The 15,140-nt window shown below is 44.1% G+C and overlaps 1 protein-coding gene across 1 annotated transcript in view; it reads left to right on the top strand.

Moving 5' to 3' along the window:
* Positions 1-1,357: 1,357 nt before the first annotated feature.
* The window catches only part of MED27 (mediator complex subunit 27), a 282,147-nt gene continuing 268,364 nt past the window's right edge, over positions 1,358-15,140 (top strand). The window contains exons 1-2 of the mRNA XM_018566530.1: positions 1,358-1,558; positions 12,887-13,031. Coding sequence (XP_018422032.1) covers positions 1,368-1,558; positions 12,887-13,031 — 336 coding nt within the window. The 5' untranslated portion in view covers positions 1,358-1,367. The remainder of the gene's footprint in view (positions 1,559-12,886; positions 13,032-15,140) is intronic.

Raw genomic sequence — 15,140 nt, 5'->3', positions numbered from 1 at the left:
CATGTACTGATTTTAGACGAGAAGGCCGGGCTCACAGTCTCCGCTCGAATTCATCCCAAAGGTGTTCTATGGGGTTGAGGTCAGGACTCTGTGCAGGCCAGTCAAGTTTCTCCACCCGAAATTCACTCATCCATGTCTTTATGGACCTTGCTTTGTGCACTGGTGCGCAGTCATGTTGGAACAGGAAGGGGCCATCCCCAAACTGTTCCCATAAAATTTAGAGCATGAAATTGTCCAAAATATCTTGGTATGCTGATGCCTTAAGAGTTCCCTTCACTGGAACTAAGGGGCCAAGCCCAACCCCTGAAAAACAACCCCACACCATAATCCCCCCTCCACCAAACTTTACACTTGGCACAATGCAGTCAGGCAAGTACCGTTCTCCTGGCAACCGCCAGACACGCCTATCGAATTGCCAGTCAGAGAAGTGTGATTCATCACTCCAGAGAACACGTCTCTAGAGTACAGTGGCGGCGTGCTTTACACCACTGCATCCGACGCTTTGCATTGCACTTGGTGATGTAAGGCTTGGATGCAGATGCTCAGCCATGGAAACCCATTCCATGAAGCTCTCTACGCACTGTTGTTGTGCCAATCTGAAGGCCACACAACGTTTGGAGGCCTGTAGCTATTGACTCTGCAGACAGTTGGTGACTTCTGCGCACTGTGCACTTCAGCATGCGATGACCCCGCTCTGTCATATTACGTGGCATACCACTTCGTGGCTGAGTTGCTGCTGTTCTCAGTTGCTTCCACTCTGTTATAATCCACTAACAGTTGACCATGGAATATTTAGTAGCAAGAAAATGTCACGGAACACCTGAATTCAATGATTTGGAGGGGTGTCCCAATACTTTTGGCAATATAGTGTATGTATGTATGTATGTATGTATGTATGTATGTATGTATGTGTATATGTGTGCATATGATATAGGGACCTTAGATTGTGAGCAACTTGATGGCAGGGGCTGATGTGAATGTACATCGATAAGTAAATTGTTGGTGCTATACAAATACCATTTGTCATTAATTGAATAAATAATAACTCTTTTTTTTTCTCTGTATTGCAAGAAAGTGCCATTAGGATTTTATTATTAAGATCTGACAGGTTCACTTAAAAAAAAACCCCGTATAATGTGTAGCAAAGCTTAGCTAAAAAGTAAAAGAAAAAAAAGTGTGTATCCACGTTATTGTCCCCCTCTCCACTCTCTCACTCAATTTGTTCACGGCTCACAATGAAAACTTTGCTCAACTGTAGAGCGAAGCTGTCACTGTACCCTTGACGTCACCACCCAGGGACAGCTTCCCGGGCTGTTGCTATGCACGGAGGCGGCTGACGTCATCAGTCGGGGACTGTTCCTGAAGGGATGGCGGAGGCTCAGAATCTGGAGGCATTCTCCCTGGCCATTCACTCTATCCAGGCGCTGCGTTCCAGCGTCACCCGGGTTTTCGAATGTCTGAAGGATGGCATGAAGAACAAGGAGAGCCAGGAGGTTCGGGAGAGAGCCTTCATCAACGAGTTCCAGGAGAACCTCGACTGCGTCAACCGGGATCTCAAGTACGTCCACTTCCCGGCTTCTGCTGGGGCAGGGGGGGGGAAACCACAAGTCCCAGAATGCTTTGCTAGAAGCAGAGGCTGGTGGCAATATCAGTATAGATTGTCCATGAGTTCAGACACCCTCAGGGTGACCAGTATCAGTATAATGTTTATCCTATCCTCTAAGTATTGTCAGCACAATGGGTGTAAATAGCTACAGCCTCCGCTTATGCTAGTGTGCTTGTTTTGTGTCACGATTCTTGTAAAGAATAGTGTGACCACCGTGTCATGTCTATAGCTGCTGGAAACATAAGTGAAGTCTATCCTACGTCCCACCGGCTGATGGTTAGTGAAATAATCACCACTTCACTGATGCCTGATCCCTCGCACAGAGGTGCAGTAATAGCACTACATGGGATAGCAGCCTTGGGTCTAACTGTGAAAGATCGCCCCACTAACTCATCTAGTCCTGGTAGTACCCCGCTGTGGGAGCTTCTGGCATCAATGAAAGGAGGATTCTCACGGTAACCACCAGCTGGCAGGACATAGGATAGACTTAATTGGAGGAAAGTTCTCTTTATATTTTTGCCCAAACACTTACACTAATGTTTCCAGCTGACTCCAACTCTCTCAGCTCGGCTTCCTTGAACTTCCTGTCCTGTACAAGATTACAAAGGGCAGAGTAGTCTCCAGCAACTCTCCATCTAGCTTGGAAAAGGGAGAAGCTCGCTCCTGTGATGATGGACCATGGGGACCAAACGTAGTCACCCTCCAGAAGGAAGGACAGTGTCGGCACCAATTCAGAGATGATTTGAGGATATACAGTAATACACAAATAAAACTAATTTTAATGGATAATGTACTTAAATATATTTTTAGGATTAAACTCCTGAGTTTAGTGTCACTAAGTTGAATGTTGGGCAAATGCAAATATTAAAAAAACAATCTGCATATTTATTCCAAATTCAGAACAGTGCTGTTGCCTGGAATCTATGCTTATATGGCTTTTCCGCTTCTCTAATCGTCTGCCCACCAGAAATAATACACCGAAGAACGTCTACACTTCAGAATGCAGATCATATCTTTAAGTGTTTATTTCTTTAAGTACAACTATAATTTACAAGAACTTGGGGGGTGGAGGGAGTTGCTTTGTTGGCTAGGGCTTCATACAGGGTAGTTACATAGTCAGGTTAAAAAAAAGACACAAGTCCATCGAGTTCAACCTAGTAATACATAGATGCAGAACTGTATAGATAGGGCTTGTGTGAAACCAGATGAGTCAGAAAAAATACAGTAGGCTTAAGGCCCCATTCTCACTAGGCGACATGCAAATCGCGCGTTTGGCGCTTTGCGCGAAACCGCACAAATGGTTGCATTGGACCGAGTGCAATCGCGCGACATCCGCGGCAAAAAAGGGTCCTGTTGTAGCGACGCGTGACAGCGACAAACAGAGCCCCATTGACATTCAGTGGAGAGCGATATCGTGCGGTAAATATGCGCAATATACGCTCAGTGTGACTGGGGCTTAAAGTGTATATCTCTGCAATGCATGCACATTCCTCATGTTTTGTCTCTTTAAAGACACTACAAGTACAGAAACCTACATGTTGATCCTACCAGAAATCTAGTAAGCTTGTAACTTCTCTACACTACTTCCACTATTACTTTGAAATCTCAATCAGTGTTATCCGCCCTGTACAGTTCACAGTCTGTGAACTAGAGAACACTGCTGCTCCCTCCCTCCCTATGCTGTGGAGATGAGAAGAGAGGTGGTGCTCTGTGGTTTATTTAGGAGTGAGCAGCCTAGGGTAACAATGCTGCTCATCCACAGATACGGTGCCTTATGTGAGCGCTGCGACTAGGGATGCACCGATACTCGTACTCGTCCAAATGTTCTGATACATTTACCGATTCTGGAACTTCCCGTCAGAGGGAGATTCCTTCTGACTGGCAGTGCCGCAAAGAAACATGGAGCCAGCTTTATGCTGTTTGGCTGGGAAACCAGCTTCCTGGCCAAACAGCATGGAGCCGGCTTCCCGGCCTATCAGGAAGCCGGGCTGCATGTAAGTACTGTTAGAGAACCGAAAGATAAATATTGGTCCTCTTTACCGGAAAAACGGTATCGTTGCATTGCTAGTTGTCACCCTAGGACAGGAAGTGTGCTACTGGCAGGACCATGTGAAAATAAAGGGGGCGGGGGGAAGGCCAAAAATGGAAAAACAAATGCAACCACCACGTCTGGTGATTCATAAACTGCAATATGTTACATTTTTGTTCATTTAGTTTAGTTAGTTACACTTTAAAGGAGAACTATGGGGTTAAGGCTTTTCCCCATAGTTCTCCTTAGGGTAATGGGAGGACACAAACTAGCGTCCTCCCGTCACCCTGAGCTCAGTATACTGCGAGCTGCAGCTCACAGTATACTGAGACGCCACAGTATACCGCGAGCTACTGCTTGCGGTATACTGAGACGCTGAAGCGGATCCCGACAATTGTGCCGGGATCCGCCCAGCTGCGTGAGTGACGGTTGGCTCTGCCTATCTAGAGGCAGAGCCAGCTGTACCCTCCCCTGTCCGATCCGCAAGTCAGCGCTGGCGGATCAGAGCGGGGAGGGGGGAATCCAGCCCCTCCCCTGTCACGGCAGAGGGCCGTGGCAGGATCGAGAGGTGAGCGAACGCCGGTATGTGTTCGCTCACCTCCCGATCTACTGAGCTGACCTGTGACAGTCTCATTGTCACAGGTCGGCTAGAACTATGAGGTGAGTGAAAAGCACTCACCTCATAGTTCTCCTTTTAAGACAATAGTTGCTTATCCCGGAGTTCAGCTTTAAACAATTTGAAGCCTGTTAAGTCCTCACGCCACATATTTGGGTTATTGCATTTGTAACTTTTAAGACTGTCTTAAGGGTGCTAATTGATAGGCACTTTCTTTGTGACGTGAGCTCCGGCTTAATAATCCCATGGACAGGCCAGGCTTGTGTCATAGTTAAAAAGGTTGCACAGCTCCAGGTTCTAAAGAAGCCTCTGAGCTGCTTTTTTGCTCTATAGAATAAGCTGCCCATCCTGGATTCTGAATAGGGAGAGCACCACAAGTCCAGGTTATGTCATTAAACCAGGGGGTTTCTATTTTTTTTTCCTCAATATAGAAAACCCTTTTAATTAGGGAATCCGAAAATAAAAAGTGCAGTACATAAAATATAAACACTCCTTAGGATGTGAAGAACACCTTTCTGTGTTGTGAAATGTTCTGTTATATGTGAGAGGAGCCCATGAATTTGTAAATAGAAAATATACAATCCTGTTAAAATAATGCTGCAGAGATTTCCAGCGAGTACACATTCTGAGTTATTACTGTAGAGTTTACCTGCAAGCAGTATTTCATGCGGATTGTACATTTTGCTTGCGAATTCTGCCATATGGTCATGGCATCTGCATGCTATACAGCGTGTGTTTGGATGATGTATATCTTTTGTTATCTGCATTTTTGGAATACATAGGAGAAAGGCCATTCCTATTTAGCACGTTATGTTGACTTGCTAAAAGAAAATAGTGCATTCTCCTGAATTCTCTGTGTTTGTATGTTTCGGTGAAAACATGGGTATGGTAAGACATCATCTGTCTACAGAACAGTCAGTGTCTCTATTGAAGTCCGTCATAAGTTACAGTGCTATACACAATCTGTAGTTGTGTTCAGGCATCCCCTGCACCTCATTGTCTCTCTCATTGTATAATATATAGTTCAGGTATCCTCTGCACCACTTTGTACAGTACATAGGTCAGGCATCTCCCTGCACCTCATTATCTCTCTCATTGTACAATATATAGTTCAGGTATCCTCTGCACACCATTGTCTGTCTTTGTATAGTGCATAGGTCAGGCATCCCACTGTACCCTATTGTCTCTCTCATTATACAATATATAGTTCAGGTATCCTCTGCACCACATTGTACAGTGCACCTCTTTGTACAGTACATAGGTCTGCACCTCTGCACCACATTGTCTGTCTTTGTACAGTACATAGGTCAGGCATCCCCTGCACCTTATTGTCTTTCTCATTGTACACTATATATTACAGGTATCCCCTGCACCCCATTGTCTTATTGTACCGTATATAGTACAGGCATCCCCTGCTCCTCATAGTCTATCTCATTGTACAGTATGTAGTACAGATATATATATATATATATATAATGTGAAACTCGAATAATTAGAATATCGTGCAAAGTTCATTTATTTTGGGTTCCCACCTAGGCGTTCAAAATATGCGTGTATGACGCGCGTTTTGCGGTGCATGTTTTAACCGCGATTTGCAGCCCACAAAACGCGCGTCAAACGCGCGTTTACGAAGGCTATCCGGCTGTATCCTAATGGATACGCGCGGAAATACGCCCCAAAGAAGCTCCTGTACTTCTTTGGGCATAGGGCGTTTTTCAGCACGTTCCGACACGCTGAAATACACCCAAGTGAGAACAATGCCCATAGGAAATAATGGGATTTCACTTGTAGGGCGTTTTACAACGCGACGATCAGCGCTGTAAAACGCCCAGGTGTGAATCCGGCCTTAATGGCTCTAAAATTATTGCTCTCACTCCGTTTGCGGCGATATGCAACATGTGCGGCACGTAGGCGCACCTGACGCATATATGCATGTGTTTTAGGGGGGCGCGGACTTAAAAAAAATAAATGTTATGCTTCTTTATTTTTTTTATGAATTTCATTTTTGTATTACTTTTTTTTTTACATACAACTTTATTGCTATTACATGGGGGGCTAAGAAGCCCCCTATGGGATAGCCAATTTACATGACAGGTCCTCTTTAGGGAGACATCAGGGGTCTCCAAGACCCCTAATGTCACCTAGGGACCTCCAGAGAAGCTGATGAAGCAGAGATCGGCTTCATCAGCTTCTCTAGCTGGAGAGTAACACTGAATGCATATAACACTGAATGCATATATGCGTATATTACATCACTTCCTGCATTCGGGGACTGAGAGGAGATCAAAGGGAGTTCGTGTACTGAACTCCCTTTGATCTCCTGTCACAGAGCCGTGCCGGTCCCGGCCGCATCGGGCACAGCGGATCTGGGGACTGGCAACGGCAGTGACAGCTGCTAATACAAGCGATCGAGCGTCTATAGAGACGCTCGATCGCTTGACTGTGTTAAGCTCCCGGCCGGCCGTGTAATTACAACAGGCGGCCGGGAAGCAGTTCGTCGGCTCCACTGTCTGCTTGTCGCAGACGAGTGGATTTTTCGAGCTATATATATTTTTTTATAGAAATGAACCGATACCATTTTTTCCAAACCAAGTACATGTCCAACTACTCACAGATACCAATTACTGATACCTTCTTTTTTTATTGTCATGTGACAGTTTTTCTAAAACAATACAGACTAATGATTTCAGGACCGTGGTGGAGCGCCAGAGCCAGGTCCCAGCTGCAACCGCTGCAACCCTGGTAGTTCTCGTGAAAATTCCAAATATCGGCACTGGTATATAGCTATATAACAGTATATATTATAGCTTTTTCTTATTCTTATATATTATTTTGATTTGACTAGTAATGTGTTTTTTTGTTTTCTGATGTTTTTTTTTTCCTATTTATCATTATATGACGAGACATGTGGCTTTAAAATTTCTGGACCCGCACATTATCAGTAGCCTGTGAGATTTCTGGACTAGCTGATCCGATCAGCTGCTCTGAGTTTGCGCGAACAGCCAATTCCCCCCCCTACACGCCCAGCACACACCCTTCATACGTCCCCGGAAGTCCAGAAATCTAACGGGTCCAGACAAGTAACAGAACACCGGCCTAAATTTGCAATCCTATTCGCACCTGGGCGGCATACATGCATCCTTTTGTCAAACCGTACCTTTTTAAGAACCCTCCACCATATACACCTCTTAAATTATTATTAAATAGATATAAGGTTTTCATTTTTTTAATTTAGGCCTTGAAATTTCTTACACCTGCACCTCACTATCTTCATCATTGTATGGTATATAGTGCAGGCATTCCCTGCACCTCATTGTCACTCATTACACATTATACAGTTTAACATACAATATAGGCATCCCCTGCACCCCATTTCTTTTCATGCCTGGCTATACAATATACATTATATAATACAGTGCACCCAATCGTCTCTTTTTTCCATATACAGTACCCCCATCACCCATTGCCGTTTCTCTTATTTTACAGTATATATTTCCCTGCATCCCATTGTTTTTCTCATGTACAGTGCAGACATGTATGGTGGGGCCAATGGTTACATCCTTAGGGTGTGAAGGTGGCCATACACTGTACAACCATCGCAAGACTTTTGTGTTGCGATGGTTGTAAAGTACTTAAAAAAACGTACGATCTGCCCATCTTGGACAGGCAGATCGTACTCTCGATCATCACAAGCCTGCCCCCCTGAGGGCTTCCGATGACTGCAAACGGGCAGTGTGCGCGTGCGCACACCGGCCCGTTGGGCAGTTGTCGAACCAGCAGGCCACTAACTCGCCGAGAATCGTACGATTCCCGGCGGGTTTTCTAGTATGCTGGTTCGACGGAAGATGTGCGACCGTACAGTAGAAACGGTCGCACACCTTCCATACACTGCACGATTCTCTTACGATCGCGGGATTTCCCGCGATTCTCGTACGAGAATCGTGCAGTGTATGGGCACCTTTAGCCAAGTTTTGTACATGGAATTCCATTACAGGCAGTCCCCGGGTTATAAACAAGATAGGGACTGTAGGTTTGTACCTGAGTTGAATTTGTATGTAAGTTGGAACAGGTACATTTTTTAGGTCTAACTCCAGCCCAAAAATGTTTTTTGTTGTTTAGTTTTGGATAGCATAGGGAAGGGTTAACCCCCTGTAACATTTGTTTTGCTGTGTGTGCCCCTGTTCAGAAGATTTCACCTCACATTCTGTCCCTGTGACAATTGGATTTAGAAAATTTTGGGTTGTCGTGGAAACAACGATCGGTGATAAAGCTTCAGTGGAGACACCTTTTTCCCGTGATAACTCTTACAGGAGTGAATTTCCCTTCCTAGGGGTAGATTTCCTCTCACTTCCTGTTGTCTCAAGGACAGGAAGTGAGATTAAATAATTCTAATAAGGATACAGACAGCAGTAAAAAACCTCACAGTGACCCTGAAGAAGAGGCGGGCACTCCTCGTCAGCACGAGCGCGGTAGCATTACAACTACCCCCGTTGAACAGTAATAGCCTCTGTTTGTAAGTAGGAGTCGTGTGTAAGTCGGATGTATGTAACTCGGGGACTGCCTGTATAGCAGTTACCATTATATTCAGTGGAAATCAGTTGTTTAAATTTTGTAGAATTTGAATGACATGCTCGTTTCCAGATTCTCAGCCATAGTGTAAAATAAAAAGCACCTGTATTAAGAATGATGCAAAAGATGGTAATGTATTTTTACAGTTGAGGATCAGAATAGGGAATGATGGAAGTTAAAGGAGAACTATGGGGTCAGTGTTTTTCCCCATAGTTCTCCTTAGGGTAACGGGAGGACACAAACTAGCATCCTCCCGTTACCCTAAGCTCAGTATACCGCGAGCTACAGCTCGCGGTATACTGAGACGCCGGAGCGGATCCCGACGTAGATGACGGGATCCGCCCAGCTGCGTGAGTGACAGCTGGCTCTGCCTATCTAGAGGCAGAGCCAGCTGTACCCGCCCCCTCCCCCGTCCGTTCCGCCAGTCAGCGCTGGCAGATCGGAGCGGGGAGAGGGGAATCCAGCCCCTCCCCCTGTCACGGCAGAGAGCCGTGACAGGATCGAGAGGTGAGCGAACCCGGTATGTGTTCGCTCACCTCCCGATCTACTGAGCCGACCTGTGACAGTCTCATTGTCACAGGTCGGCTAGAACTATGAGGTGAGTGGAAATCACTCATCTCATAGTTCTCCTTTAATGACAGCTGCATTTATTACACTTCAAGCCAAATGCTAAATAGCTTTACTTCCCAGTTCTGCAAAAGATCACTCTTGCTATTAATAGAAGCAGGATAATCGAGGCTTTAACCACAACTTAGACTTGTCATGATAGAGATATGGACAATGTCTGCCTATATATATATATTAAGCTGATAGTCCTATTTCTGTCATAGTCATCCTATGTCTTTATTACTTAGTGAGTCATTGACTTGGCACAAACATGCCGGCAGTGAGGTCAGAAGTTTTTACCTGGCCTGCTTTTTGGAGCTGGCCTTTAATTTAAAATGTGTCAGTAAGTTTACCCCCTTTATGACATGAGTTCTGAATTTGGAATCATGTAGTTAGTTGCTGCGTGACCTTTTTACTGCCAGCCAGATAGAAAGCAGTCATGTTAATGGGTCGAAGAATCTGAATGTATTAGGCCCCATTCACACGGGGCAATCTGGCATCCCTCGCATAAGAATCTACCAATTCTTTTGGCAGAATTCCTAGATGTCTCTGTTCAGATGCGGCCACTGTGCCCATTGAAGTAAATGATAGGGACGACAGCGGCCACATCTTTCAGCATCAGTCCGCATGTGATCACAGATGGAACGAATACTTTTATTTTTTTTAAATACACAAAATACAAAGTATATAAACATAAAGTTTATTTCAGAATAAAACAGCATGCACAATGTTTTGCAATCACAGCGCACTTGCGGTTTGGGGCGCTCCTCACTGCTGGTCACCAGCTGCAGGGGTCTGTGTCCCCTCCGATGCAAGGGAACACAACGCCGATAAAACACTGCCTCCCAGCGGGAAGGAGAGAAGCAGAATCAACGAATCGATAATGAGAATCATTGTCAACAATTCTTATCGATTAGTTGTTGCAGCCCTGAGAAATGCCGCCGCTGTCACCCGGTCTTTGACTTCAGCGGGTACAGCAGCTGCATCTGAACTGGATATCTGGGATTCTTGCCACAGGAACCACCCGTGTGAATGGGGCCTAAGGAACCCCCCTGCCATAGTTTCTGGCTCTGCTCCTGCCCACTTTGGACTTGCACTTTATTCTGCATTCACACCTGAACCCATATCTCTGATGTTTTTCTAGCATTTTTGTGCGCTTCTGCGCACTTAAATGTGCGTTGTCAAAGCATTGTACAGGCAGTTTTGCAAGTGTGTGAAGCTTCAGACATTTTTGTTTTGGCCAATAGAAAGCAGCGATCCCAATTGAGGTCTATATGGGCCAAAACTGCCTGATTACACTCGTAACCCCCCCCCCCCAGGTACTTATTTGAGCATAGGGCATTGAGCTGCAAGCAACTGAGTGTTCAGATGCGAACAGGAGCAATTGGAAACTATGGGATTCTGTATGCTGAGTGTAGTCAGGGAAACGCACTACAAAATGCTCAGGTGCAAATGGAGACTTATGCTGACCCTCGGACGTTTCTTCTCTGAGTCACTGACCTGGAACAAGTACAAAGGTCATGAATGTAGCCCATGAGTTAGTCTTTCCCAAGAGGATCAGCATGACTACCAGGCAACTAGCATTTTCAGATAGGTCAGCAGTGGCAGCCTTCAGTTGCTGTAAAAGAAATGTTTTTTTTTTTTCAATAAATGCAATAATTGTTTTATTTTGTAATATTTTAATTTTTTTGTGTGTTTTAATTATTTTTTAGTGTGGCAAATAGGAAATACTATGGGGTCTATTTATCAAAGTTTTCACCCAACATTAAGTAAGAAAAATGTGAACCTTGGGTGGAAACATTGATAAATAGACCTATCTACCTCTCTCTCTAGAGATACACGCATACATATAGATATATCATCCTTTTACTCTCTACACCTCACAGCAGGCTATGAGCTTTGTACAAGACCAGAGACTCTACAGCTGACCTGAGAAATTCAGATGGTGGATGCTCCTATCCTGGGAGAAAGTGGCCCATTTTAGTGTTATGGTTTACAAAGGCAGACAATAGGTGCGCGCCAATGCTGACCATTTAAAAAACAAAACATTCTTTGCAATTCATTAATGTGCCCTGTAAGAATTATTTGCAATGACATACTATTAAATTATTCAAACAGTTCTCAGTTATATATATAACTTTATTGTGAAGTTTAAAAAGAAATAAAATAGATCCAATAGTTCTAAGAGATGTCAGTACTTTGAGTCACATTAAAGTCATGGTATTTTTATGCAAACGAGACATTTAGTGTCACAGGCTAAATATAAGCATTTGGCTTCTCTCTGTATCTAACTTGTACTGAAAATGCACTAATAATTTCTCCTGCAGTTCATCAGTCATTCATTTATTTTTAGGAGTGGCATATGGCTGTCAGTTACTGTGTCTTTATTGTGCTGTATTGACATTGCTGACCGTGTCCCCTCTCCATATACACTTCTTGAATGAGGGTTGATCCCAAATAGAATCTGCCGGTTCAGCTATTAAGGGGGGAGATGTGGTTATTAGCTCCTTAAAGGACCTCCCTATTACCAGGCTGTAGGTTTTGGCAGGTTGATTGATATTCAGTTTTTTAATGAAAATGGAATATGGAAATTAAGTGGGTTTGGAGGAGATGACGAGGGGTTATGGAGATGATGATGGAAATGAAGGGGGTGGAGGAGATGAGAAGGGGTTATGGAAATGAAGAGGGGGTGGAGGAGATAAGGAGAGGTTATGGAGATGAAGATGAGGGGAGGTCTGTGCTCTTTGAAAGCAATCAGAAATGAAGTAGGCAGGGCTTACACAATGTGCTTGGGAATCCAGAGCTGTGATGTCACACCAAAGAGGAAGATAGGAGTGCACTGTATTTTTTTGCTTGTCAACAGATATTTATTTTCTGTACTTGCACCTTGTTTCGAGGAATAAAATATTGGAGGGGGTGGGGGGCTGTGTGTGTAAATGTGCATGTATTATGTTTTTTTTTTTTTACATTGGCAAATGCTATAGGCTACTCTTCACACTTAATTCACAACTAGAGTCTCTGTTATTCTCTTTTATACTGTAGGGACATGCCACTCAAGAGTGTTCATCACTGCTGACAGAGCATTCCTGCTGTTCTGTCACCTCTGTGGTCTGCAGCTAGCACCAGAGATGTGAACCTTTCACAATATTTGTGTTAAGGTTGGCTTTATGACTCTGTTGAAGTGTTAAAGTGTACCTGTCATGAATTACCTGTGCTTTTTAGAGTAATAATTCATTGGTTCCTACCTAATAGAACTAGCTTACCAGTCACCCCAGAGTCGCTAGCTTTGAGGCAATGCTTGGGTACATACAGGTCCTATAGTAGCTGTGCTGTCCTTTGTAGAGATGTGTATCACTTTCTTCAAACACATAAGCCTTGACCAATGACGTGATAAATGGTTATTAATAGAAGTTGCTTTCTTATATAAGTGGATTTATTTCTATCCTTCTTTTCTTGGTAGTGAGCTGGAACGTCTCAGTAACTTAGTCGGGAAACCATCTGAAAACCATCCACTCCACAACAGCGGCTTGCTCAGCCTTGATCCAGTTCATGACAAGACTCCTCTGTACAGTCAGCTGCTTCAGGCCTACAAGTGGTCTAACAAGGTAAAACAATGGACTCTTGCTATTTACTCCCAGCGTATGCATATTATAGGGTAGTGGTTCCATAATCCTTTGCAAATATTGCAATTCTAAGAGTATGTTGCCTGTGATGTTCACGTAAATGTCATAACATAAATCCTGTATAATAATAATAATATTAACTAATTTATAGATTAAGAGCAGATACTACAAGGTTCTTGCAGGCACCTTTAATCTTCTGTGCCCTGGGGAGCCCTCAGTCCACAGTCTCTGGTACACCCTGAGCTGAGGCCTTTACTTCAAGAGGACCAGTCACAAATATCAATAAACTGTTTTAAAGGTGAACGCCAGGCCAACAGCTAAATACAAAGGTGAGATACATATATGACGGCTGTTTTATCTGCAAGATTTGCATTTCTGTCTATTCTTTCCTGTTTACACAACCCTGCCAGGCAGCACAGCCATGTTGGTGACCTGATCTTTCTCTACTGCAGTTTAGTAATAAAACTACCTTTCCGTCTGGTCCCTCTGCCAGCATGTGGCTGTACAGTAAAGGAGAAGCAGCAGAGTGATGAGCTCATCTCTGTCACTCTACTCTCTTCTCCTGTCCACTTCCTCCGTTAATACATGAGCAATGCAGTGCAATTGATTGGCTTCTTGTGCTGCTTCTTCCTCCCCAAGATGGTAAAATACCACAATCAAAACATCCATAGTTGTAACATCGGTGTTGCGACTGGGAACGGCTCCATGTCCACCAACATTGAACATTGATTTCAACATTGAATTCTCGACGAAATAGCCGCTGTGTTGCTGTGATAGACCAGATCACCACTTCGAACAAAGCTGTCGTAAGCAAACAATGTTGTAATGTCCACTGCTTCATTATGACTGAATTGGCATTTTTTTTTGGGGGGTGGGAGGGGAGAGACACCTAGCTAGTCCCGCTGTTCTAATAACGTCCGACTCCCGTCGGTCACCCTGTACCTTTGCACACTCAAATATGACATTGTAAAAGTAGCAGGGACATCATCGCTGCGCTGTACCTATCCTGTGCAGACAGTAGAGCTGTGGGAGGGACCAGCGGGCTCCAACCACTACAGGCTGCCTACAGAAAACTACAGGAGTGGGCGGAGACCAGACCAGCACAAGGAGAAAAAGCAGCAGTGACCATTCTTTATTACAGGAAGCTCCTGTACAGAGGAAACGTTTTACACATGATTACTGCTCAGATCTGGAAGACATACACAATTTGTCAGTCTGACTTTTTTGACAGATATAGGTTTCATAGTAAAAAAAAAAAAAAAGCCAGCCTATTCTTACATTTTACATTGTTTTTAATTTTGACTTTAAGGTTAGGCAGTTGACAAGGCAGCAGCTGCCAGACCTTGTTTTTAAGCTGAAAAGTCAGGCTCAAACAACATCCGTAAAGCTAAATGAAACGAGGGATGCAGACCAATAACGTCTTTAAGTAAGCAGAAGTGTTGAATGCCAAGCTGTCATTGAGATGCTGCAACGCTTGAACATGGAATGATGGTTGGGAGAAATGGGCAGCCAAAGAAGTAAGTATATTGCCTCCACAATTGACTGGAGCTGTTATTGGTAATTTTTAAGAACCTAACAGGGTCACTTTAAAAACTAAAGCTAGAGCTCTGCTTTAAGGGCCCACTCACACCACATTCAGATTACCTCCAGGCCATTCTAGACTGTTTCCGGACCCAAAAAGCATCCCAATGTATCCCTATGCTATTTCTGGCCTCTGTTCCCACCAGTGCAGTACGTTGCAGACAAGACCAGAAAAATACTGCTTGTTCTATTTTGTCTGGTCTGGAATGCACTGGAACACATAAAAAAAAGCATCAAAAATGCATGGAACGCACTTGTAAGACCATTTTAGGCTGACATTTTTTTATTCAATCACGGTTAAAAAACGCAGCAAAAACGTAATGCCCTATGTTCCAGATCTGGCCCGGAAAATGGTGTGAACCCAGCCTCAATATAAATCAATGATGGTACAATAGATACTGTTTGTTTGGCTGCCTTTTTGCTACTTTTCCTGACACTGGCAAGTCGCCTTAACAATGGCAGACCTGCAGACTACCTAAAGACAAGGTTCCTTATTTCGTGGCTACCCAT

The sequence above is a fragment of the Nanorana parkeri genome, unplaced genomic scaffold (genome assembly GCF_000935625.1).
Source record: "Nanorana parkeri isolate BGI_ZX_2015 unplaced genomic scaffold, ASM93562v1 scaffold958, whole genome shotgun sequence".
Taxonomy (NCBI): Eukaryota; Metazoa; Chordata; class Amphibia; order Anura; family Dicroglossidae; genus Nanorana; species Nanorana parkeri.
Note: the sequence above shows the minus strand (reverse complement) of the source record. Positions and strands in the feature narration are given on the sequence as shown.